Here is a 27,087-nt window from a genome sequence, read left to right on the forward strand (position 1 = left end):
TTCAGCCTTTGCAGAGTACGCATTGTTCTGCTGATACGTCCTGTTGCTGCGTGAAATAACAGGAAGTAATGGGTTACCGAGGCCCGACAATGCAGTTTGTGTGATAATAATTACAGGTGGCTAATCATTAGTGTTGTTAGTTACAACCGGAAAGGTAGTTGAGGTTAAAGTACCATTATGTGTGTGTTGTGTTATAATTGGCAGTGGCTCTCGTGATGATGTTCTCCAGCCTCTCATTCATTACCTCTTCCTCACGCTCAAACGGAATGACTCATCACACGGCGCAGATGGCAGCCTCTCTTCTCGCGTTCAGGGGAAAGCCCGACTTGTTGTTGTCTCTTTTTTTTCTTTCTTTTATGTGATACTCACTCTCGGTTCCCTCCTCCGCCTCCTCCTCCTCCTTTGCAAACAAACAACCTTTAAGTGACTCCCGAGAGGAGACGAGCGCCCGCCGCACTCCTGTACCGCCTGCTCTAATTGGCGTTCTCGCAGATGCTGTATCCTCCTCTTTCAATGCGCGTTATGCTACCTCACCCCCCCCACACACACACGCAAACGCATAAATTGTGTGCATTGCTGTCGACGGTCACATTGGCCGGGGTTAAAGGTTAAATGTTAGGAATGCGAGCTAAGAGCATGTGTGGTGGCGGGAGATTGTGCACAAGGGGGAGGGGCATGGGTCTAACCAAGCTAATGCTAATAAAAGTAGTGGCGGAAATGCTATGCTAATTGTAGCGAGGGTGTTTCTTTACCCGAAGCGCAAAGAGGACGGGGCGGCGTAAATTTCAAGCAGGAGAGGAGCAGATTTCCAGAATTGAAAAGTCATATAATAGTTTTTGTTTTATTCAATTTTTACATTTAAAATGTTTCATTAATTTTTTTTAATAAAAATGTTCTATTATTAAATATTATTGAATTTAAATTTTTTTATTTTTTAAATTTTACATGTTTGTCTTACATTTTTGTATGTTTTTGACGTTTTCATTTTTTTTTAACTATTAACATCTTTTTTAAACTATTTTTTACTTTTTAATTTTGTAAAAACAAAAAACTTGTAATTGTTAAATATTTTATTTTTTAATTTGAAATCAGAATTATTACATACAAATACAAATTTTTATATTTGTTAATTTTATGTCATCATTTTTATATTAAAATGTTTTATATTTTATGTCAGGCTAAGCGGCATAGAAAATGGGTGGATGCATTTGATGTTTAATTTTTAAAATATAAATACAATTTTTTATTTTATTTTCTATTTATTTCACGTTTAAGATATTTTTAAAATATTTAAAACAATATTTTTCTTTATTTTATTTAATTTTTTTATTTTAAAAAATACAAGATCATTTTCGAGCTTTAATAATGATGTGGAGCGCATGAGAAAGAGGAAAGGAAACCGTAGCTCTCTTTGAACGCATGTGTGGCATACTTTTTTAATAAATGACCCACGCGGCAGCCTCAGAACCAATGTTGTAGTAGGGAAAATAAGGCACAAACTGCTCAGCCAGCCGAGGAGCAACATTTTAAAGCGCATGCAAACAAACAAACAAACAAAAATAAACATCAGGCGTTAAAGTTTTTGACGAATTTGAGACCCCGGCGGTTATTTGCTTTTGCAGACGGGCACAATGGATGGCACCACTTGAGGAGGGAATCCCAGCACACTGCACACATACGTGAAACACTACACGCCAATATAAATAAGCACAGACGATTGCGGACATACGAGCCTCGTCAAGTTAAGTTGTCACTTTGCGTCTTGCGGCGGCTCCGGTTGTAAAATTGTAAGGTTTACGATTTTGCGTGCGCGCATCGCATCGGAGGTTGATTGATGGCGCCCCCCCTCCTCCCCACACCACAGAGAAGTGAATTACCTTGAGCTGACAGCATCACTCCACACGCACACACACTATTTTCCAGCATTCATTTTAGGTGCTAATAACAAGGACGCTAATGTCGCGTTGCAAGCTAAACCCACGTTTTGATGGAATATACTGTAAAGCCTTTCAGAAGGAACTTCTCCAGTCTGAGGCTGGTGGTGAAATATGAGCGGAATTAATCTTTTTTTAAAAAGAGACATCAAATATTCATCGGCTCCTTAACCGCTGAATGACAAATGGAGCATAGATCATCGTCGCTGATGAACGTTTGCCGTTTTTCCTCCATTGTGGGGCACCCAGACTGTGTGTGAGGAAAAAATATTGCTATGGTTCACATTAACGGCAACCAGAAGATTAAAGGACACGCCGGGATCGTTGTCTCGTTGTCGCGGCTTCCGGCCGCAATGAAGTGATGCTAATCAGACGTGATACACTGACTTACAGTGGGATCGTTAAGAATTTAATTATCTCACGTTTGCATCGGTGAGGTTGCGTATGGCTTCTGTCAGGCCTTTAGTAGTCGGCGGAGGGTGTAAGTCAACTTGTTTGCTGCTTAAACGGGCTGCGGGACAGATTAAAATGTGTTGTTGTCATCTTGTATTTGTATTGTGTACATCAGCGATCACCAAGCTGGACTTACTCACCCGTCATGCTGATTTTATTGTGAAAAAACCTGCTTTCCTTAGTACTGCCACCCGTCTATGCTACAGATGCTCACGTACTGTTGTTAAAATGAGGTGTTTTCATCTGGTACATGCACTGTGTACTCCTATTTGTCATCAACAATCACCAGGCTGGACTTACTTTGTTGGTTGGATGACGGAACAGGCGTAGCTCAACGCTTCAGACCCGTCATACTGATTTTTATGGTGGGAAGACCTGCTTTCCTTACTTACTGATAGTACAGGTGCTCATGTGCTTTCTATCAAGACTTTTCCCGCCCTACCCGTGGCCTTACTCCGTGAGCACAGCAGCCCCTTTTCGGGCATAAATGCACACACGCACAGGTAAAGTCAGGTGTTGCTGCTGGGCAGATCCAATTCTGGCGTTTTTTGTTTTTTCAATCAAGTGGACTAATTGTTAGCAGGCTCAAGTCACTGCTTTTGTTTTGTCACACCTCATGGTCGTCTGATGTGTTTATTTATTTGTGGAAAGCCATGCTTTCCTGCGTACTTCCTGTACAGATGATCACATACCGCTCCGTCTGTTAGGAGTATTTGTCTTGAAAGACTTTTCCCGTCGCCTCCTTGCTGCCCGACTCTGAGACACTGGCACCCCTGAGTAAGCATTCTTCAGCCCCCCCCCAACGACCAGCCTATACGCTTGCACCCACGTACCGTATGCCCTTCCAGCGTCCTACCTTCTGCCTTTTCTTCTCCTCGCCCGCCTTCACTCGGGTATTGTTTAGCAATCCGTTATCTGGCAGGAGGATGGGGAGGGAGAGGGGTTGTGGGGCGGGGAGCGGGGGGTTGACCAATTACCTTCCCGATAGCAGGTGCGTTACGGATTTCCTGCCCGGGAGCTCTTTCATTCGTCTTCTACCTGCTCCACGCTGTTTACTTTGCACAGAAACTTTATTGACAACACTGCTGAGACAACACGCTGCTGGTGAAGTCCGGTGTTTTGTCAACGTGAGTCACCTTGACTGACGTGGCGCCGTCCTGTTTGGCTGAAGTTAAATTCAGGGCTTCCGAGGATGGATGGATTGATTGATTGGCTTTCCCAGTTGCTGCTGCCTACGTTCTTAAATGTCTTATTTTTTCTTAATAATAGGAGTGTAAAGGTGATCATAGGGGTGTTATTTCATGTCTAGAGAGCTCTAATAATGTTAAAAAACTGTATTTAGAAGGTCGTAAACAGGGTTTCTATGCTCTCACTCCAAAAATATCGGATTTATGAATAAGGAATCCCATTTCATGGAACCTGGCTAGTCATGGTCGGGTCTGGAACCAATTAACCGCGATAAGCGAGGGGTTACGACAAGCACCTTGACTCATCATCCTGGCTGCTTCCTGTTCCATTGGAATCTTTTTCTCCTCCCCCTCGCTGGCCTTTTCCATCCCAGCTGAGTCACCGCCGTCCACGTGTCCTCCTCTGCCGCCGTGCGAGCCTTCAGAGCCTCGCCGTCCGTCCCTGAGAGGGCGGGGACGTTTGGACTTCCATAAACTTTTGCATATCAGGCGTGCACCCGGGTCAATGTTAGCGCCACCATCATCGGCGTAGAAACGCGCTGCATCATACCGAGTGCTGCTCGGTGCAGTTCACTTAGCATGCAAGTGGTGTTTCTGTCATGTGACCAGCAGGAAAGAACATAAAGGGTTGTTCTGCTATATTTACAAGCTTAGATTTCACAAAAAGCTTCTAAAATAGACTTTTAAAGAGCGCCAGTGTCACACACACACAGATCCAGACCTGAGTACTGAACGACGAAGATTGCAAAGTCCTCTGCAAACGTTTGGAGGACGTTTCCTAGCTAATTTGTTGCCATTAATAAAAGCGTTGTGACGCCCACCTGAGGCGGTGAGCCTGCCAGCACTGAAATGACTCGCTTTAGTGCTTCTGTTCTTCTGGCGCCGCTCCACAAGGATCAGCTGTGGCGGCGTCTTGTGCAGCCGTGTCCGCGTGTTCCCGCAGGTCACGACCTCTCTAATGAGCAGTTTGTTTGTTGACTATGTTGTTGGCGAGCAGACTCTTGTGTTTTTTTGGGCTCTGCTCTTTTACCTCCAGGCGATGAGTCAGCACATTTCTCTGTGTAATCCCTGTAGTTTTTTTTGTTTTGTGTAAGCGCAGCAGTTTAAAGTCCTGCGTCTCCTCCACAGCCCTAGTGGGAGGGCTGTTTCATTCTGGCCTGTTAGCATTGTTAGCATGCTAACATTAGCGTACGGGCAAATGTATTCATGTTTGTAAGTAGAGACTTCTATGAAAGCTTAGCACTACAGTGTTATGCTAGGTGTCAGCATGCCGACGATAGGATGTTGGCAAACATTAGCATGGTAGCATTTTTAGCCATTTTCATAAGTAGACACTTGTATGAACACTTAGCACTATTATGCTTGGTGTGAACATGTTAATGTTAGCATTCTTAGCATGCAAACATTAGAATACTGGCATTTTTAGCCATTTCCATAAGTAGACTCTTGTATAAACACTTAGCACTATTATGCTTGGTGTGAACATGTTAATGTTAGCATTCTTAGCATGCAAACATTAGAATACTGGCATTTTTAGCCATTTCCATAAGTAGACTCTTGTATAAACACTTAGCACTATTATGCTTGGTGTGAACATGTTAATGTTAGCATTCTTAGCATGCAAACATTAGAATACTGGCATTTTTAGCCATTTCCATAAGTAGACTCTTGTATAAACACTTAGCACTATTATGCTTGGTGTGCACATGTTAATGTTAGCATTCTTAGCATGCAAACATTAGAATACTGGCATTTTTAGCCATTTCCATAAGTAGACACTTGTATAAACACTTAGCACTATTAAGCTTGGTGTGAACATGTTAATGTTAGCATTCTTAGCATGCAAACATTACAATACTGGCATTTTTAGCCATTTCCATAAGTAGACTCTTAAACATTTAGCGCTGTCATGCTAGGTGTTATCATGATAACATTAGCATGTTAGCATTGTAAGCGTGTTAATGTTAGCATAGTAGCATTTTTTTTACTGTTTTCATAAGTAGAACTCATAGAAACACTTAGCTCTCATTGTAGGTGCTAGCAATGCTAACGTTGCTAACTAGCATTGCTAGCATAGTATCATTTTTAGCCATTTTCAGTCATATTAACATTGGCAGACACGCTCTAAGGACAGACTGTAGCGCTGACAGCCACGAGGGCCTGAATCCGCCTCTCTTGTGGACACGTTGTGCGGTAGTCGTCATTGGCGGCCCACATGAATGAAGAGGTGGTTGTAGGTTGTTATTGTTGCCGTTTCATAGAAAGTATGCTCGTGCGTCTTTGTTGTTTGCACTGCTTGTTAATATTTTAAAACCATCTGGGGGAAAAACAGCATCTTTATCAGATTAGTTCTGTGCTGCAGGCTGGAGAAATTCAAATCCTCCTCCTCCTGTCTCGGCTCGCTGCTCTGTCACACTCCTCCTCCTACTCCTCCTCCTCCTCCTCCTCCTCGCTCTCCGTGTCACTCTGTCATCCGAGGCCCTCCAGCATCTGCCTGCTAGTGATAACAACGCCACCGACGGGGTTTGGACGCTTCAAGTTGAACCTGCAAGCGTTAGCGTATGGATGTTAGGGTGCATTTACACCCCGGCAACAGCACAGAAGCCACCGCAAACGATGTAATGTGCATTCCAGATCGTTTGAATACCCTTTTATGCCGTCATGTTAGACAGTCAAAACATCACGCGATGTTCGAATATCGTCAAATTTTGCCATTGGGCAGACTTGGGCGCCGTTCCGGCTCCCTCACACTGAGCTTTCGTGCTTTGGCATGTTTGCTTGTGCTATCGCTTCTATTCTTTTACATTTGATGCAATTTCACTGACCTTGTGGATTATTTCCGGTCCTGTTTGAACTCTTTGTGGTTTATTTGTAATTGTGCTGCGATGAGACACAAGGACTGCTAATGCTGTAATGTGTCCTCCAGGCCCGTTGGAGGCAGTGTCACTTTGTTAAGAAACACAACGTCTTTTGAATCCCCGTGAATTTCATTCTTGTTGTTGCCATGCACACAAAGGCGATGTCTATGTTGTGTTTGTGTCAGCGGCTCTTTCGGTGTCAAATAATAGCGTGGCGGCTTGCCGCCACCTGTAACTCCCTCTTTTGCTGACAAGAAGGCAACATATGCTCAAGCAGCGTAGAGGAGTGCGTCACGTGGTAGCGGCCTCCCCTCCAGCACGCCGCGCGCCAACGCGGGCCAAGCTGTTCGGCCTTCGCACACTCGCGCCGTTCTGCAACTCCGCAGCCTCACGCTGACTCAACATTTGGTCCCGCTGGCGCAATTCCTCCTCGCGCAGACGCTGCTGTTTATTGACCCGCAACTGAATTACGCAGGATTTCAATCAAGATTGCGAGAAATGCAGCATTCCAGTGCTCCATACGAAGCGGGTCAGCAGCCTCCATATGTTCCTGCAGCTTTCATGAGCCTTCCTTGCCTGCGTGTGAGAGGTTTGTGTGATGCCGCTTCTCAGGGCATCCATCCTTCCCTTCCCAGAGTTCCTCCGCTGTTAATTGGAGCGGGCAGCAAGCAAGGAGGGATGCACGGAGCGCTCGCGGGGCCGTCACTCTGACAAGCTGGTGGGAACGACACCAGCGAGGAAGTGACAAGGCGAAAGCGGAGAAAGTGGCGAGGGGGAAACGCCCCACGGGACCCTCTTTCATCAGCACTTGCACGCTCGCTGCAATCAGCTTGCAGTTCATTTGTGCTTATGTTGGAAATGTACTTTACCAGTGGCGGGAAAAATATCAAAGTAAAACACTGTACACAATGAAAAATACAACATGAATACTTAGGCTGGTGTGAGAGAAGATGATAGCGTGCTTGGATGTGCATGAGTGACAGTCGCAGGCTATTTTTACCGCCCATTTTGCTGCATGGTCTGGTTTTGGGAGTGCTCAGAGCCTAAAATCCAGTTTTACACAAGTCATTGGACGTCATTGTGGAAAATTGGGGATAGTTTCTTTGAACTTTCATCCACAATGACGAAACATCGAACGTCTTGACGGGATTTGGGGCATAAGCACACCTGGAAGCGACACAATGCGTATTTAAAGTAGCTGCGGGAATAATTTGCGTCTAATTTGCTTGCTTGTCTGCCAAATATCCTCAGTGATAACTTTTAATCCCCAATAATGACAAACAGTGAACTTGTTGAGGTGATTTGGAGCATAAGCACACCTGGAAGTGACGCAAACTGTGTTGAAAGTAGCTGCTGTAATAATTTGCATCTACTTTTGCTCGCTTGTCTCCCAATTATTGTCAATGGTAATGGTAACTTTAATCCAAAATGACGGGACAACAAACTTTTTGAAGTGATTTGGGGCATAAGCGTACCTAGAAGCGACAAAATCCAAATGTCAAGTAGTTGCGGGAATAATTTGCATCTAATTTGCTTGCTTGTCTGTCAGTTTTCCTCAATTTTTAATTCCCAAAAATGACGGAAGAATGAACTTGTTGAAAGGATTTAGAGCAGGGGCGTTTCACCTCGTTTTCACCGTGGGCCACATCGCTCTTGTGGTGACCCTCAGAGGGCCACTTGTGATCTCCTCATGCTATTATGACAGATTTGATTATTATCATTTTCACATTGAATATACGTCTATCAATATACAGTACGTCTATCAAAAATATACGTCAAAACAGAGTATTACAGAGGCAGTATTTGCTTTGAGGATGTTGATAGAGAAGTACAGAGAAGGCCAGACGGAGCTGCATTGTGTTTTTGTAGATGTGGAGAAAGCTTATGACAGGGTGCCCAGAGAGGAACTGTGCTATTGTATGAGGAAGTCTGGAGTGGCAGAGAAGTATGTTAGAGCGGTGTAGGACATGTATGAGGACTGGAAGACAGTGGTGAGGTGTGCTGTAGGTGTGACAGAGGAGTTTAAGGTGGAGGTGGGACTGCATCAGGGATCAGCTCTGAGCCCCTTCTTGTTTGCTATGGTGATGGACAGACTGACAGACGAGGTTAGACAGGAATCTCCATGGACTATGATGTTTGCAGATGACATTGTGATCTGCAGTGAGAGCAGGGAACAGGTGGAGGAGAAGTTATAGAGGTAGAGGTTTGCCCTTGAAAGGAGAGGAATGAAGGTTAGCGCAGTAAGACAGAGTACATGTGTGGGAATGAGAGGGACCCAAGTGGAAGAGTGAGCTTACAGGGAGAAGACACCAAGAAGGTGGAGGATTTGAAGTACTTAGGGTCAACAGTCCAGAGCAATGGAGAGTGTGGAAAAGAGGTGAAGAAGCGTGTACAGGCAGGATGGTACGGGTGGAGAAGAGCGTCAGGTGTGATGTGTGATAGAAGAGTTTCAGCTAAAATGAAAGCAAAGGTGGACAAAACTGTGGTGGTGTTTGGTCTAGAGACAGTGTCCATGAGGAAAAGACAGGAGACAGAGCTGGAGGTAGCAGAGATGAAGATGCTGAGGTTCTCTCTGGGAGTGACCAGGAAGGATAGGATCAGGAATGAGTACATCAGAGGGACAGCACATGTTAGAGGTTTTGGAGATAAAGTCAGAGAGGCCAGACTGAGATGGTTTGGACATGTCCAGAGGAGAGATAGGGAATATATAGGTAGAAGGATGCTGAGTTTGGAACTGCCAGGCAGGAGGCCTCGAGGAAGACCAAAGAGGAGGTTTATGGATGTAGTGAAAGAGGACATGAAGGTAGTTGGTGTGAGAGAAGAGGATACAGAAGACAGGGTTAGATGGAGGCAATTGATTCACTGTGGCGACCCCTGAAGGGAAAAGCCGAAAGGAGAAGAAAATATCATTTCAATAATAATAATAATAATTAATGATAATATTAATTATTCAATAATAAATAATACAAAATAATCTTTTTAAATTGGATTTGACAACAAATAAAAATACTTTTCTGTCAAAATCGGCACCAACAAAGATTGATTAAAAAATATATCATTTTAAATGATTGTTGAATTAATAATATTTTTTACAATAATCTAAAAAATAATAAAATAATAGAAAAATATAATATACCTGTATTAAAAAGTCAAACAAATAAAAATATTAACAAAAATAAGTTTAAAAAATATACTATAATAATTACTGTAATAATAATTAATGTAATAATTACTGTAATAATTACTGTATGTATATTCAAATATTTTTTAAAATAATATTAAAATAATAAAATAAAATAAGTATCTCTTTGACGGGCATTATTCCAGGCTTTCACGGGCCACATAAAATGCTATGGCGGGCCAAATCCGGCCCCCGGTTGATGCCTGTGATTTAGAGCATAAGCACACCTGGAAGTGACGAAAACCAAACCGTATATCAAGTAGCTGCCGTAATCGTTTGGGTCTGATTTTCCTTTCTTGTCTTCCAGTTATCCTCGGGATAACTTTAATCCACAAAAATGACAGATTTTTTTTAGGGATTAGAAGCATAAGCAAACCTGGAAGTGACAAAAACAACGTATTTAAAGTAGCTGCTGTTCTCATTTGCGTCTAATTTTACTTGCTTATCTCTCAATTATCCTCAATAGTAACTTTAATCCCCAAAAATAAGGGAACAATGAACTTTTTGAAGGGATTTGGGGCATAAGCGCTCCTGGAAGTGACAATAAAGCTGCTGTCATAATTTAGTTTGAATGTTGCTTTTTTGTCTCCCCGGTATTTATTACTATATCAAATAATCCGCTTTGTTCCCAAAATAGATGCAAGTTTACATTTCATTCGTCTTTTGAATTACAGTCAAACCTGTCTTAGCGGCCACCTGTATAGAACGGCCACCTGCCTATAGCAGCCACTGAAAAATCCCCCGCAGCAAATTTACATGTTATAGACCCTGTGTATAGCAGTCACCTGTCCAACGCGGCCAGCGGCCACCCATTTTGTCTCCCTTGGTCAATATCTGACTGCATATAGCGGCCAAATTACCGACTCAAGTAGAAGCTTCATGCACGAAAAAGTTTAGTTTTCCAATCAATGAAGGCGTCGTGTGTAGACTTTAATTACTGAGTCCTAGCTCAGTCACAATCATTCACAAGATCAACACAAACTGTCAGTTGTTCCACATAAAAAAGCCGTCTTCTTTTGAGCTTGCTATTTCCTGATCAAACATGTAACTTAAGAGCATTTGCACCAAAACATTACCGCAAAGTAGGCTGGGAACAGGACGTGCTCCCAGCGACGCTACAATAAAAAAAAAAAATACGCTAGCATGCATGCAGCAGCGGGAGCAAAACTGAGTTCGGTTGTACTTAATTGAAGTATTTTAGAATGTACTCACGTTATTTTTCATCAATCCTCATCCACAAATCCATCAAAGTCCTCATCTTCTGTATTCGACACAAACAAAGCCGTCTTCTTTTCCGTTCGCTACTAGTCTGTTAACTTGTCAGTGTTATTCAGCTCCGAAGCAAAGAAGGAAACTTCTCCTGTTGCTTCTGCCAACTTTATTTATTGAACGCGGCCACCAGACAGCAGCTCAGAACACACACACATCTCTCAGCATCGTCTCTCCTTCCTGCTTGCCCACAAGGCAAAGGTTAAACAAGCCCCACTACATAGCTGTCCTGCCAATGCCTGTAAGAAACAGGCATTGGCAGGACACTCTGCCGTATAAAAAGTAAAATATTAAAAACAAGCGTAAGACATTACTAGCACAGCTTTGTTCTGTGGGTGGTGGATATATTCTATCAGTTATTATTAAGCCTCTAGCTTCCTTTCAGTAAGTAAAAACCTTGGCTATGATTGCACTACATTGTCATGTAGACCTACAAAGTACACTTGGAAGAACAAGAGGTGAATAAATGTATTGCAACTGATGTGAAACTGATGAGGGGTAGGATTAAATAAGCTTTGTTTCTTCCTACTCCTTTTTGGACATGCAAAATTGTGAATTGTACTATGTGATGTGCTACTGTTTGACTCATATGCATGTTCAGGATGAATTAAAACCATGAACCATGATAATAACAAGCCTAGTAGTGCTGTACAACTTTTATCCGCAGTCCGCAGTGCCCTCTACTGGTCAACATTATTATTATTTTCTTTTCCTCTACTGGTCAACATTCAAACTGGACGCCAACCTGTCTATAGAGGCCACCTGTCTATAGCGGCCACTTTTGCAGACTCCCTCTAGTGGCTGCTATAGACAAGTTTGACTGTATTTTCAAATGCAAATGTTGACAGGTGTGGTCCTTCGCCAGTGGTTGCGCCAAATCAACAAGAAAAATCCTGCGTATGCTCCTCACAGCCACTGGGGGGCACATTTGCGCAGTGTCTGTGTATTGTTATGTTACGATCTTATGTATTAAGTCACCATTTATTTATTCTGCCATTCAAACGATTTCTGAGGCAGCTGGCTTGGGTGTTAAAAACCAGCAACCCCACTCAGCAATCCACACTGTTTGGTCCAGAGTGCTTCGTAAATACAGTACCTCCTGGTCTACTCTCACCGAGATTTAGCGAAGCCCTGAGACTCCTAATGGCTTGATTCACGGGCGCAACGCGACGCCTCTCTTTTGTCTGCTCGGCCCGCTCGCATAACTGTCACGGACGGCCGTGATGCATGCCGGGAGCAGTGGCGTTGTCATTAGAGGTCGTAAGTCAGCCTGGGCGTGCAGAAATGAGCCCTTCTGCGCCGGCGGTTTGTTTACGAGCCGCGGGAGACGGCTTCCCTTCCATCTGCACTTGACTTCACAGCGCTGCCCTGCTGTCTATTTATAGGATCGGACTTCAAATGGAGTTATCTTTTGCATTCTTGACATTTTCTCTTGGAATTGGCCTCTGAATGCGGCATTTTAGGAAGCACTTGGCCAGAAAATCCAAGAGATTGGTGGAGATAGCGAGCATCCGAGCACATGAAAGGGGGGGAGAAGGCCAGGAGACACGGCTGTGCAGCTCACGAGCTTCCTTATCCGACATAAAAAACATCTTCACAAAACAAAGATTCAGCAAAAGGCTGCTACGGTAACATTTGTCGCTAATTCATCCCAGGACAGTCAGTTGCCATGGCGACGCATGCCACTTGCAGGAATGCTGCAGGAATGCCTGACACCCCCCCTTCTTTTCTTTTGCAGCATCAGTGATTGTCTGAAATAACGCTAAATTAGCATGCTACGATAGCACCGCCAATGCCGGTGCTGATGTAGCTCGCATTGTTTACAAGTATTGAGCGATGGAGGCCTTTCACGCCATATATGGGCACGCACTGCTCTTTTACGACTGGGCTGGTGCCAAACACACACTGGGACTATGTTCACATATCCCACATAGTTTGGCTGTGTAACTGGACAGTAGTGCACCAAAAATGACCAAACAACGAACATCTTGAAGAGATTTGGAGCATAAGCACACATGGAGGGGACACAAAGCGTATTTGAAGTAGCTGTTGTAATCATTTGTGTCTAATTTTGTTTGCATGTCTCCAAATTATACTCACTGGTAATGGTAGCTTCAATCCAAAATGATGGGACAAAGAACTTCTTGAAGGGATTTGGGGCATAAGCGTACCTGGAAGCGACTAAACCATATTTAAAGTAGCCGCTGTAATCATTTCTGTCTAATTTTGCTTTCTTATCTCCAAATTATCCTCCCTGGTAATGGTAACTTTCATCCAAAATGATGGGACAATTCACTTATTAAAGGGAGTTACAACATAAGCACACCCGGAAGCCACAAAACCATATTTGAAGTAGCCGCTGTGATGATTTGGGTCTATTTTTGCTTGCTTATGTCCCAGTTATCCACACTGGTAACTTTAAAGCCAAAAAATAACGGAACAGCAAACTTCTTCAAGGGATTTGGAGCATAAGCATCTGGAAGTGACAAAAAACTTATTTAAAGTCACTGCTGTAATAATTTGCATCTCCTTTTGCTTGCTTGTCTTATTGTCGATGGTAATGCTAACTTTAATCCAAAATGACAGAACAATGAACTTCTTAAAGGGATTTGGAGCAGAAGCACACCTGGAAGTGACAAAAACTGTGACAAAAAATTTGCATCTAATTTTGCTGATGTTGATGTTTTCCTTTGTCTCTAAAAGCTATTTAGACTCCCTGGTTGTCACGGCGACTCCGCTGCTATCGCTCGGCCATGCTCTATTTTGCCGGTGGCGGCAACTAAAACACGCCGTCACACTCTTGGCGATGATGTAATGAGCTGCGTGGCCGCCGAGCTCCAGATTCCGACTGATTGGAAAACGGTAAAGCGGCGTCAATCAACAGCCACGCTCGCTCCTTCACCCCTACATCTCTTTGTTGGAGAGATTATGCGTCGCTGTTTGATGTGTGTGATAGCATGAAGTAACTTGAGGTTGTGCACCAAACAAATATGCGCATTAGCCCTCAATAACGTCATCAAATCTTACGTTCGAGAGAGACCCTTTGATAGGGAACGCCCCTATTGTGTGGAGGCAGGGAACCAACAATCGCCACATTTTGTCCCACGCTGGACTATATAGCGTAAACACAGACATATGTGTTGCTATAAATATCACATGTGGTCGTAATTGACCCAACGGACATGCGATCAATGGTCAAAGTCCATCAAGAACTCCCAGAGGGGATTGTTTGTTTGTTTGTTGGGATTGTATAGAAGACTCGGTAGGCTATATGCTATATGCTACGTTTGTGTGACCTACTGTCCTCCACTTCATTGATGACTGACCTCAGAATTAGTGTTTATTAAATTGGACGTGATGCAAAAGTGCAGCGAGAGTGGATATTTTCAATAACTGACACCGAGTGTTTGCGTGTGGACAGGTAAAACCGAGCTTTTTGGCTTGTGTCATCACAAATGTGCGACATGATCTTCTATTTTTCAACTTGATTTAACGACAGAACAATTTCATGTTCTGTCGAAGGGTGTTCATTTCATTTTGTGGAGCCTGATAACACTCGATAAAAAACAATAAAAACCCCAAACATTCACGATGTTTCCAGTTGGCCATGTCATTTTAAAGATACTGTACTAAGGCTGCACGATATGAGGGAATTAAGATGTTATATTGATAGCATTAAAAATAGCTCAGATAAAAAAAACAAAAAACAAAACAAAACGCTCCAATAAGGCAAGATTACCTGTACTGTGCAAGTGAGCAAATCAAGCGCTCCTTTTTTTTCTCCTGCCTGTGACGTGAACGTTATCATAACTTACCCTGAGCTCATTTGTAAACCAACATTCACTTTAAGGGGAAGACATTGCGTGTGCTAGTTGTACCGAGGGGGAGAAAACAAACATTGAGCACACCAAAGACCTGATCAGCTTATCAGTTACACCAGCGCTGCGGCATTTGAAAAGTGCGAAAGGTTTGCCAGAGACCTTTGTGGCGTCACACCGGCTGCTTGGAGCGTGTGCCCGCATACGGTGCACACTGCTGGGCCACAGCAGGTGACTCCTCCCGCTCCATACTCCGCTTCTCCTGACCTCCATAGCGGCACACGAGCTGCTCGGAGCATGTGTCCGAAGATAGCACACTTTGCTGGGCCACAGCAGGTGGCTGCCTCCCCTCTATACTCTGGTTCTCCTGATAGGTAGTATGATGTGGTGGTAGTAATGTCATGATATTTCATTAGGACTAATCAACAGGTACAGTTGGTCACAACCTAATTAGTTTGTTAAATGTAAATAAAACATTTAAGTAAAAAAGATTTATCGGTTATTGGTACCATATTGGTCTTGAGAAGCAAATCGTTTGAAAAAAATGATTTTGTGCATCTCTATTATGTATTTATCTCACTCGGCTGACGAACTGATGCGTTACACGACCGAGTCAGTTGTGTGTGTGTGTGTGTGTGTGTGTGTGTGTGTGTCTGGTGTGCCGCCACAAATAAATGAAAAAACAAGTCCATTCAGTGTATAATGTCAATGAGGTAAACAAGCTCAGCTGTCGCCATCCTATCCGATTAGCTTAGCCTGTTATCCCATCAGCATTAGCCTGAAAAATAAATTTCACTTAGCGCACAGGCAAGCACACACGCACACACACGCACACACACGCACACACACACACACACACACACACACACACACACACACACACACACACACACACACACACACACACACACACTGGATAAACTGGCAAAGTATAAAGGAGAATATTCATGCCCCACAGCAAGCTGGGAACTGAAAGTCTTTGTGGAGCTTCAACATCAAACGGCAGCTCCAGAATTTATACTTTCTCAATGTGTGTGTGTGTGTGTGTGTGTGTGTGTGTGTATGTGTGTGTGTGTTGCCACCTCGCAGGTCAAAATGACTACGATGTTAATCCACACTGCGGGCTCTCAACAGGAAATGAAGCAAGCCCACTTCCTGTCCCGATAGCTGCATATTGCGTGTCTTATTATTTTTTTATTTTATTTTGAAATCCTGCCATCATCCAGCATCCTCCACATCCTCCTCTCTTTAGGAGAAGCTTTGATTTTGCTTTTCAAGAGGCATCACTATTTAATTCCACCCACTCGAAAAAAAGAGTTTGCAGGAACGACAAAACTGGCTACAGTTCCTCTTCCCTCATTTTTTTGTTACGCTTTTCCCCGTTCTCTTTGGCCAGCTTGGCCTTTTGTGCCCTTTGACCCTCTATATATGAGACCTCCTGCAAGGTTTGACCCTGGAACAAACGCGGCTCTGCCTGGTGGACATGGATACGACCAGGACCGGACGAGCCGTCACGGCAGGAGGTGGCGTGGTGGTTCCGCCCACAACGATGTATATGTTTGTGTGGGGTGTTTATCTAGCGCAGCGACTCAATGACTGCTGTGTTTTCACATGACATATAGGTGTGTTTGTGTGAGGGCGGGGCAGCTCCTGCATGTGTGTGTATCAATGGATCAGTGTTTCAATGAGTTGCGCGATGAAGAAAAGCCGCCCTATTGGGAAAACGGCGCCTGGGGGAAGAGTTGTAATGATGTCATCGGCAAATCATCTACACTGGCCATGTCGCATTTGCAAAAAGTGACTAAAAACCATGAAAAGCACAACAAATAGGCTTAGAAGTGAAACAAACTTTCTGAACTCATTCAATCCCAGCCATTTTTCAAAAGACAACCCCTTCAGTGCCGGCCATTTTAGACCATGTAGACTGACCTTTCAAGGCACACAGAATACCCTTTTCTTTAGTAATCAGCAGTAGAACATATAGTAGGTACGTTTCAGGAAAATATCAGTTCCTGACTAAAAAAGGGAGAAAACCAGATACATTTCTTTTTGGTTTGGTTTGGTTTAGTTTATTTGAACATGAAGGTTCCAATGGAATACATCTCATGAATCATCCTTTCACAGTTTCACATGTCCAAAAGGAGTAGGAAGAAGCAAAGCTTATTTAATCCTACCCCCCATCCATTCTACATCTAGTACAGTACATGTTATTCACTTGCTGCATTCCATATCATATTTTATATTATAATCACAATAATAATACATAATAAATAACAGTAAGAAGACAAAACAAATGTGTGTGTGTGTGCGTGTGTGTATATATATACTGTATACACTGCTGAAAAAAATTAGAGGAACACTTTGAAAACACATCAGATCTAAACTGGGGTAAAAATGATGTTGAATATCTTTCCTGATAATAAGTGGGTGATGTATTAGTAACAAAATGATGCCACATCGTTTGATAGAAATGAAAATGATCACCCTATAGAGGGGGGAAATCAAAGACACCCCAAAAATGAAAGTGAAAAAATGATGCAGCATACTGGTCCATTTAGCTAAAATGTCATTGTAGCAACTCAAAATGATTCTCAGTAGTTTGTGTGGCCCCCACGTGCTTGTACGCATGCCTGACAACGTGGAGGCATGCTCCTAATGAGACTACGGATGGTGTCCTGGGGGCTCTCCTCCCAGATCTGGACCAGGGCATCACTGAGGTACCTGGATGCATGGAGGAGATTCCAGGAGACAGGTAGTTACTCCAGGAGAGCTGGACAGGGCCGTAGAAGGTCCTTCAACCCTCAGCAGGATCGGTATCTGCTCCTTTGTGCAAGGAGGAACAGGATGAGCACTGCCAGAGCCCTACAAAATGACCTCCAGCAGGCCACTGGTGTGAATGTTTCTGACCAAACAATCAGAAACAGGCTCCATGAGGGTGGCCTGAGGGCCCGACGTCCTGTAGTGGGCCCTGTGCTCACTGCCCAGCACCGTAGAGCTCGATTGGCATTTGCCATAGACCACCAGAATTGGCAACTACACCACTGGTGCCCTGTGCTCTTCCCTGATGAGAGCAAGTTCAACCTGAGCACACGCGACAGACGTGAAAGGGTCTGGAGATGTCGTGGAGAACGTTATGCTGCCTGCAACATCATTCAGCATGACCGGTTTGGTGGTGGGTCAGTGATGGTCTGGGGAGGCATATCCCTGGAAGGACGCACAGACCTCTACAGGTTAGATAACGGCACCCTGACTGCTATTAGATATCGGGATGAAATCCTTGGACCCATTGTCAGAACCAACGCTGGTGCAGAGGGACCTGGGTTCCTCCTGGTCCACGACAATGCCCGACCTCATGTGGCTAGTGTATGCAGGTAGTTCCTGGAGGATGAAGGAATTGATACCATTGACTGGCCCCCACGTTCACCTGACCTAAACCCAATAGAACACCTCTGGGACATTATGTTTAGGTCCATCCGGCGCCGCCAGGTTGCTCCTCAGACTGTCCAGGAGCTCATGGATGCCCTGGTCCAGATCTGGGAGGAGATCCCCCAGGACACCATCCGTAGTCTCATTAGGAGCATGCCCCCACGTTGTCAGGCATGCGTACAAGCACGTGGGGGCCACACAAACTACTGAGAATCATTTTGAGTTGCTACAATGACATTTTAGCAAAATGGACCAGTCTGATGCATCATTTTTTCACTTTCATTTTTGGGGTGTCTTTGATTTCCCCCCTCTATAGGGTGATCATTTTCATTTCTATCAAATGATGTGGCATCATTTTGTTACTAATACATCACCCACTTATTATCAGGAAAGATATTCAAGATCATATATATATCTACATATATATATATATATATATATATATATATATATATATATATATATATATATATATATATATATATATACAGTATATAAAATAAATATAAATAAAAAAAAAACTTAAAAAATTGAACATGACAGAACATCATTGTGATGATGAAGACTCTTCTGCTTGTATTTAACAAACACCAACTGCTTGTATTGTTTATGAATGTGCTCATCTCTGTACTTTGTTTGAGTTCCTTACTCAATCCGTTCCATCATTTAATTCCACATATGGAAATGCTGTGGGTTGTCAGCGTAGTTCTGGCATATAAATGTTTTAAGTTGAACTTTCCTCTAAGATCATATTTCTCCTCTCTGATTGAGAAATACTGTATGAGGTTTTTGGCTAACAAGTTATTATTAACTTTATGCATTATTCTAGCGGTTTGAAAGAATACTAAATCTGCAAATTTTAATATCTGTGATTGTAAAAAGGAAGGGTTTGTATGTTGTCTATACTTGGCATTATGAATGAATACATTATGAGTACAGTGAGTGAGTGAAGATTGCTTTTGTAATGATCCCCATATCTCTACACAATACATTAGATATGCTAATACTAAGGAACAGTACACGGTGTGGAGTGATTGTTGGTCAAGAACATATTTTGCTTTATTCAATATTGTATTTCTAAGTATTTCTCGCCACCTTTTGTTGTATATACTTAATATGAGATTTCCAACTCATTTTTTCGTCCATTATGATCCCCAGGAATTTCTTTTCTTTCACTTTTTCAATGTCCACTCTGTTTATTTGTATTTGATCGTACGTATCCCTTCTGCTATTTCCAAATAGCATTATTTTAGTTATTTGACACCCTATTATTATTTTAAGCATAACTTTCACTTTCACACAAATAGTTTTTGCTTTTGTGACAGCTCAAATATCTAAACAACTATACCAACATAAACAACACAAAAAAGGGTTGTTTTACATCAAAATAAAAAATAAATTCTAAATATAACACCATGAACTATTTAAAATTTCCACATTCGGAACTGAACTATGCGTGTGCACGTGTGTGTGCATGTGTTAAAATGTCCCTACAATGCGTAACCTTGTGCACGCTACACTCCTCCACGCTCTCCCACTTCCTCCTTCCTGTCATGTGTGATTATCCCTGCCGAGCTCTTTTCAAATGCACTTCTGCCACCTTGTGGCCGTTTTTACGGCTTAAAAGTGCTCTGAAGTGTTATAGTGGAAGGTTGCATCATTGCATCAAAAGACGTGTAAATACTTTGTTTGAATCGGGTGTTCAGGTTTATTAAATCGTATAATTACATCTCTGGTATTGAATGAGTTCATGTCAGAAACATGACGGAGTGAATACTTTTAGATGAGGGATGGGCCCACAGCAGCACCGAAATACTCCTCACTAGATTTGTTATTAGTGGCTTTTTTTGTTGAAAAAGAGCAACTGGTAATGGTAATGGTAATGGTTTAGTTCATCCTGAACATGCACATCACACACAGTAGCACAATCCACAGTTCCGCATGTCCAAAAGGGAGTAGGAAGAAGCATCCATCCATCCATTTTTTATGCCGCTTATCCTCATTAGTGTCGGGGGTATTAATAATGTTAAAAACTGTATTTAGATGGTAGTGATCAGGTTTTTTAAGTCTTACATGTCTAATTTTCTTGTATTATGTCTACTGTATTGAGTAATAGGAGTGTAAAGGTGACTATAGGGGTGATATTTCATGTCTAGAGGGCTCTAATGATGTTACAAAACTGTATTTAGAAGTTAGTAAACAGGTTTTCCATCTCTTATATGTGTTATTTTCTAATATTATGTGTACTACATTGATTAATAGAAGTGTAAAGGTGACTATAGGGGTGTTATTTCATGTCTAGAGGGCTCTAATGATGTTACAAAACTGTATTTAGAAGGTAGTAAACAGGTTTTCCATGTCTTATATGTCTTATTTTCTCATATTATGTCTACTATATTGGGTAATAGGAGTCTAAAGGTGACTACAGGGTTGTTATTTCATGTCTAGAAGGCTCTAATGATGTTACAAAACTGTATTTAGAAGGCGGTAAACACGTTTTCTTGCTCTAACTACCAATAAATTCCATTTATAAGGAAGGAATCCTAATATGTGGAAATTCTGGAACCAATGAAGCGCAATAAACAAGGGCTTGCTGGATGTTATAAATGAATGTATGGGAAACACTGCACTGGTCATTTCATTAGGGACACATGCGTCATCTGTAACAGGGTTTTCTGAATGACATCTGCCCAAGAAATGTTTGCATTAGCTCCTATAAAAACAGAAGAGCGCTTCTTGCCACATAGAGGATCTTTGACTTGTGTAAACATGTTTTGAGTTCATGACTTTATTTCCGACTATATTTTCACTGGATGAGGTCAAATGAAGGTATGACAGAGCTTTGCATGGACATTATATCGAAAATAACAATCATGGTGAAGAAAGAAGAAGAATAAGAAGTCTCCCTTCCTCTGATCCTCAGCTTTCTGAAAATGTGAGCTGTTTACGTGAATGAGTGAATCATAGTGAGGGATGATTTATGACAACATATTGTGGAGGTGTTCATTGCATAAATAACATGAGCCAAGTGCTTTCCACCTGATGGATTCATTAGTTAAGTGTTGCGGAGGAAAGGACCTGCACTTACTTCGCTTTTATCTTGGCCTCCATTGCACGTTGGCTTGTTGCCTCCTCTTCCTCCTCTTCCTCCTCCTCTTCCTGCAGGTCAGCCATGAAAGAGGTCATCACATCAATGCCATCAATAAACTCAATAAGACCATGTTGAGGTCACCTGACCTACTGCAGTGGAACCAAGCGTGCGTTTTGCCTGGATGCTGCCCTCTGACCTCGGTGTGATGACGATGCTGATGCTCACCGACTGGAATTTCGCTAATTTGCGCTACTTTGCTCAAGACGAGAGGTTGCGTTATCCTGGCTTGAGATTTAGGTTTTTATGACTGTACCGTGCTTTTCTGCTTGTTCAGCACAACGTGACCGCTATGGAGCACCAAGGAATGTTCTTCATGATGTGTTTGTGTCTGGCAGCATGTGGAAGGGCCTCAACGTCAACTGCACAGACAGCTCAGGATACACGCCGCTGCACCACGCCGCGCTCAATGGACACAGGTAACAACGCATTACGCACCCCGCACCAGCTGTGTGTGTGTGTGTGTGTGTGTGTGCGTGCGTGCGTGTGTGTGCGTGTGCGTGTGTGTGTGTGTGTGTCGTTTATGAGTGACGTGCAGAAACTTAAGCGGGGAACAATTAGTCACACCTCTGCAACTGCGCTGCATGACTGATAGCAACCAAAAACACGTCCACATTGTCTTCCCAATACAATGACACTACATCATCTCATCCACCAATCAGCAGATCCTTAAAAACAGCAGAGTGCACGTATCATATACAGACCTTTGACTTGTATTTTAGCTGTCAGAGCATTCTTGCCATATGAAGGATCTTTGACGAGCGTTTTTGCAGTAAATCCTTAAAAACACCAGCGTGCACTTTGACCTTTGAGACCTTTGACTAGCTTTTTAGCAGTAGATTCTTAAAAACAGCAGAGAATTATTGCCTTGTATAGGATCTTTGACTCGTGTTTTTGCAGTGCATTCTTAAAAACAGCAGAGCATTCTTGGCATATATGTGATTTTTGACTATAGAGGATCTTCGACGAGCGCTTTTGCAGTAGATTCTTAAAAACAGCAGAGCATTCTTGCCATATATAGGATCTTTGACGAGTGTTTTTGCAGTAAATCCTTGAAATCGCCAGAATGCACTTCGACCTTTCAGACTTTTGCCTTGCATTTTTGCTGTAGAGCCATAAAAACAGCAGAGCATTCTTGTCACATATATGCAATTTTTTTAATGATAGATGATCTTTGACTAGCGTTTTTGCAGTAGATCCTTAAAAACAGCAGAGCATTGTTGTCATGTAGAGGATCCTTTGCCAATGTTTTGCTGTAGATCCTCAAAAACAGCAAATAATTATTGTCATATACAGGATCTTTGACTAGCATTTTTTCAGATTTTTGTAGATTCTTAAAAACAGCAGCGCATTGTTGGCATACAGTACATGTGATTTTTAACTATATAGGATTTTGACTATCGTTTTTGCAGTAGATTCTTAAAAACAGCAGACCATTCTTGCCATATACAGGATCTTTGATGAGTGTTTTTGCAGTAAATCCTTAAATCTACCAGAGTGCCCTTTGACCTTTGGGACCTTTGACTAGCTTTTATGCAGTAGATCCTTAAAAACAGCAGAGAATTCTTGCCTTATGTATGTGATTTTGGACTGTAGACTTGCGTTTTTGACTTGCGTTTTTGCAGTATACACTTCAAATCAGCAGAGCATTCTTGTCATGTAGAGGATCTTTGTCGAGCGTTTTCGCTGTACATCCTCAAAAACAGCAGATAATTCTTGTCATATAGAGGATCTTTGGCTAGCGTTTTTGCACTAAATCCTTGAAAGCAGCAGAACATTCTTGTCATCTAGAGCAGCGGTCCCCAACCTTTTTTGACCCACGGACCGGCTTGTGTTCCCACAAATCTCCCGCGGACCGGGGGGGGGGGGGGGGGGGGGGGGGGTTCGTACATTATAGCGATCTAATTTATCTTATTTATGATGTATTGTGTAAAACTAAGACATGAATAACATCAAATTAAAAGCACAAAATGAATGGCGACTCACCATCCACCAGTTCAAGTTCCAGCCAAGGTTTTCCAGAGAGATGATTACATCGCTAGCATGAATTAACTTAAGACAAATGTGCACATTAGCACTCAATAAGTCATCAAAACTTACCTTTATGCATTCCTACGTAGTATCAGCATTTGACACCAAATATGAGGTGAAAGAAAAATAGTAAAAATACAGTAGTAGTCTATCTGTGCGGCATGAGATAAAGTTAGCACACGCACAATGGACATGCGTCAAGTGAGACGGATGTAACAGAGAGAATCCGGCCACTTTTCAAAATAAAACATTCTAAAAAAATTAAATAATGGAAATTATTTTTTTTCTGTGCGGCCCGGTACCGGGGGTTGGGGACCACTGATGTAGAGGATCTTTGGTGAGTGATTTTGCTGTGGATTCTAAAAAACAGCACAGTGCCCTTTAACCTTTGATACTTTTGACTTGCATTTTTGCAGTAGATCCTTAAAAACAGCAGAGCATTCTTGTCATCGAGGATCTTTTACTAGAGTTTTTGCAGAAGGCCCTTAAAAACGGCAGAGTGCACTTATCATATAGACCAGAGGTGCTCACACTCTTTTAGCCTGCGAGCTACTTTTAAAATGACCAAGTCCCAAAGATCTACCTACTACTATAAATATAGAAAGTATATATATTTTCTATATTTATTTTTAAAAAATATGAGTAGGTATTTCTGTAGGTTATACATGTATATGAGGAGTGCACACACTTACTCAGCATGCAAGTACAAGTCCAAATGATCTACCTCTTTCTATAAAACATATAACGTATACAAAATGTAACCAGTAAACTCTGAAATTCTATTGTAAATATTCATGATTGGTATTTCACATTCACATTTTCAGAGTTTCCAGGTCATCAAAGTAGTTGCTATCATAATTCACTCCAATATGGGAATAAAGATCATTCCACATAAGTCCTAAATAGTTGTGTCCTAGTGAGTGAGTACTGCTAATATGTCAGTCACATTAGCTACGTAACGTTCATTAGGGCACACACTTCATGTATTACATCCAGTTAGCATTTGCTAGCAAACATTAGCATATCCAAGAATGTAAAATGATGATGCAGAAGACAATGCAGCCCAAGTCAAGGCAACATATTGAAAAGGTTTCACCAATGGGCACATTTTTAATTTCATCATGAAATAATAGTTTAAGAAGCCAACGTGTAGAAAACACTGATTTCTGTAGTAGAGTTCATGACGCCAAGCAAAGCCAGTCAACAATACACTTTTTTTTACGTAGCTAGCCGCTACAAGTGAACACATAACTTTGGTTATAGATATAGACATCTTAGCGCAGAGTTAGTTCATCCATAATCACAGTCATAAAGATGAAAGTTGCATCTTCGTGCGTAGCTTGAAACGCTGCGGGGGAGCGAGCACGAATCAGGAGGGGATCTTAATGTCAGCTGACTGATGTCACATGACAACTACAAAGTGACGTTTACGCGATCGACTCAAACTACCTTGGTGATCTACCGATAACTCGCAATCGACGTAATGGCCACCCCTGATCGAGACAATCTTTGGCTAGCATTTTTGCTGTAGAGCCATAAAAACACCAGCGTGCCCTTATCATATAGAGGATCTTTGGCTAGCATTTTTTTTTTTAGATCCTTAAAAAAAGCATAGCATTCTTTCCATTTAGATGATCTAGAAGAAGATTTGGAAGAAAAAAGGAGTATCAGTGATGCTGTGCTTTGTTGCTATGCTGTAAAAGTCTTGTCGGTCGTTCAACTTAGTGGTTAGCTCAACACATGCTAACAGGCGAACACGGCCTGCTTCAATGATGGAACTCAATTGGCTGCAGGCTCGCTGCTAAATGTTCCGGTCTAGAAAAACCCGCCGAGGAAGCCGCAGTTGCAGCATGTGGATTAGCTGGCGAGCCAGCCCGCCATCCCACTTACCCGGACTTGAAGGATTATGATGCGTTTTGGGGGCAATTATGTGGATTTCCTCCTGCAGTCCAAGAGGCCAGCAGGGGGAGAGCTGGAAACGTCCAACAAAATTCCAGAGCTTGTGTGTGTGTGTGTGTGTGCGTGTGTGTGTGTGTGTGTGTGTGTGTGTGTGTGTGTGTGTGTGTGTGTGTGTGGTTGTTTTCATTTATTCACGTCTGTCGTAGCATCTGATTAGGCCGCTCCCTGGGAGAGGCTCCGTGCCTTCTCTCCGCTCGGCATCTCCTGCTGACATTTGGAATGCAAATGCGGCGCTTCGGCTGGAGACTTCCTGATAGGAAGCGCTGACTGTTTGTCATGAAATCACCCTCGACACTTGTTGATGATGTGACCACACCGTCTTATCTGGCAGGCCTGTGTTGTAAGCGCCAGGAGTATCCGTATGATGCAATGTTTCACCAGGTTGAAATGCATCTCAGACGTGCCGCAATACAGTCATCCCTCGTTTATGGCGGTTCATTTTCACAAAGACAAATTCAATATTAATAAATGGAATATTTATGTAGGAAACAATCTACTAAATATGTTTTTTTAAACATTATTAGAGCCCTTTAGGCATGAAATAACACCCCTATAGTTACCTTTACACTCCTATCACCCGATATAGTAGCCATGATAAGAGAAAATAAGACCTATAAGACATAGAAAACAATTTAATACGTTCTAAATATAGTTTTTTAACATGATTAGAGCCCTCTAGACATGAAATAACACCCCTATAGTCACCTTTACATTTTTATTTCACAATATAGTGGATATCATTTTTTGAACAACTGCGACATTGCAAGGGACAGCTGTAGTGTATAAGTTGCGTGGCGAAGCCTGCTGGGGATTCTAGGGGCACACTCTCCTGTAAAAAAGTCCAATATCTGCACAACCTGCGTTGCCCAGGGAGGTGGTGCTGAAGCTGCTCCAGTTTGAGGCGTCCACCAGCGTGGCGGACAGCAAGGGCTGCTTCCCGCTGCACCTGGCCGCCTGGCGGGGGGACGTGGACATTGTGCGCATCCTCATCCACCACAGGCCCTCGCACTGCCACGTCAACCAGCAGGTAATACCCCATTTTTATCGTTTTTGGGCATTTTTCTTTTGGAGGTGGTGTACCTAATGTTGTGGCCAGTGCCGTCTGCGTGGCGGTGCATGGCTGTTGTCTCGGAGGCGGTTCCTTTCTACACGTTTTGTGTCGTTATGTAATGACTCCACAAGTTTGCCCTCACCTTGTAGAGGGAGGGAGGTGGGGGGCAGATTGAACGGTATCCCGAGAGTGTGTGAGATTGTCGTAATGAGCGTGAAAGGTCACGAGAGCGCAAAAGCAAAAGGTAAGTGATTGATGGCGGGCGCGGCATGGGATTATTGGAGGTTAGCGGATGTTATTAGTCGGCGCTAAAGCGGCTCCAGCCCGCCGTTTATTGCCTAATTGGTCCCAGTAGTTCCCATTCACAGCTGCTTTTGTTTACTATGGGAGCGTGTGTGTGTGTGTGTGTGTGTGTGTGTGGTTTAAACAGTGATGGACAGCAAAGTGTTTTCCCATTCTGATCAAATCTTGACAAGCATGTTAGAAATCAGCTTGCAGGAAATGTAGTTCCTCACAATTCCACCTGAAAACAGATTGCGGTACGTGAGGCTCTGAGCTAAACCTCCCCGCCTTGAAACGTAGCGAAATAACTCCAGCTTCTCGATTGTCGTTGAGAATTACGAGCATGTCAATACGTCAAAGCGACACGCAAACGTCGCCTCACCTCTGTATGAACCTCACCCCCCCCACACTCTTCTCCCCCTTAACCGCTGCACACAAAAGGGTGGCGCTGTTATCAAGCGTCCAAAGTTTGACTCTGAATTTCTCACAG

General features: G+C 42.8%; 1 protein-coding gene across 4 annotated transcripts in view; it reads left to right on the plus strand.

Annotated features, from left to right (window-relative positions):
• anks1b (ankyrin repeat and sterile alpha motif domain containing 1B) overlaps nt 1–27,087 on the plus strand; it is a 126,100-nt gene that overhangs the window by 2,151 nt on the left and 96,862 nt on the right. For 3 of the 4 annotated variants that reach the window (XM_054752932.1, XM_054752926.1, XM_054752927.1), the window contains exons 3-4: nt 21,613–21,693; nt 26,135–26,291. In XM_054752932.1, the coding sequence (XP_054608907.1) occupies nt 21,613–21,693; nt 26,135–26,291 (238 nt within the window). The remainder of the gene's footprint in view (nt 1–21,612; nt 21,694–26,134; nt 26,292–27,087) is intronic. The other variant, XM_054752928.1, reaches the window with a different exon arrangement.

The sequence above is a fragment of the Dunckerocampus dactyliophorus genome, chromosome 15, assembly GCF_027744805.1.
Source record: "Dunckerocampus dactyliophorus isolate RoL2022-P2 chromosome 15, RoL_Ddac_1.1, whole genome shotgun sequence".
Taxonomy (NCBI): domain Eukaryota; kingdom Metazoa; phylum Chordata; class Actinopteri; order Syngnathiformes; family Syngnathidae; genus Dunckerocampus; species Dunckerocampus dactyliophorus.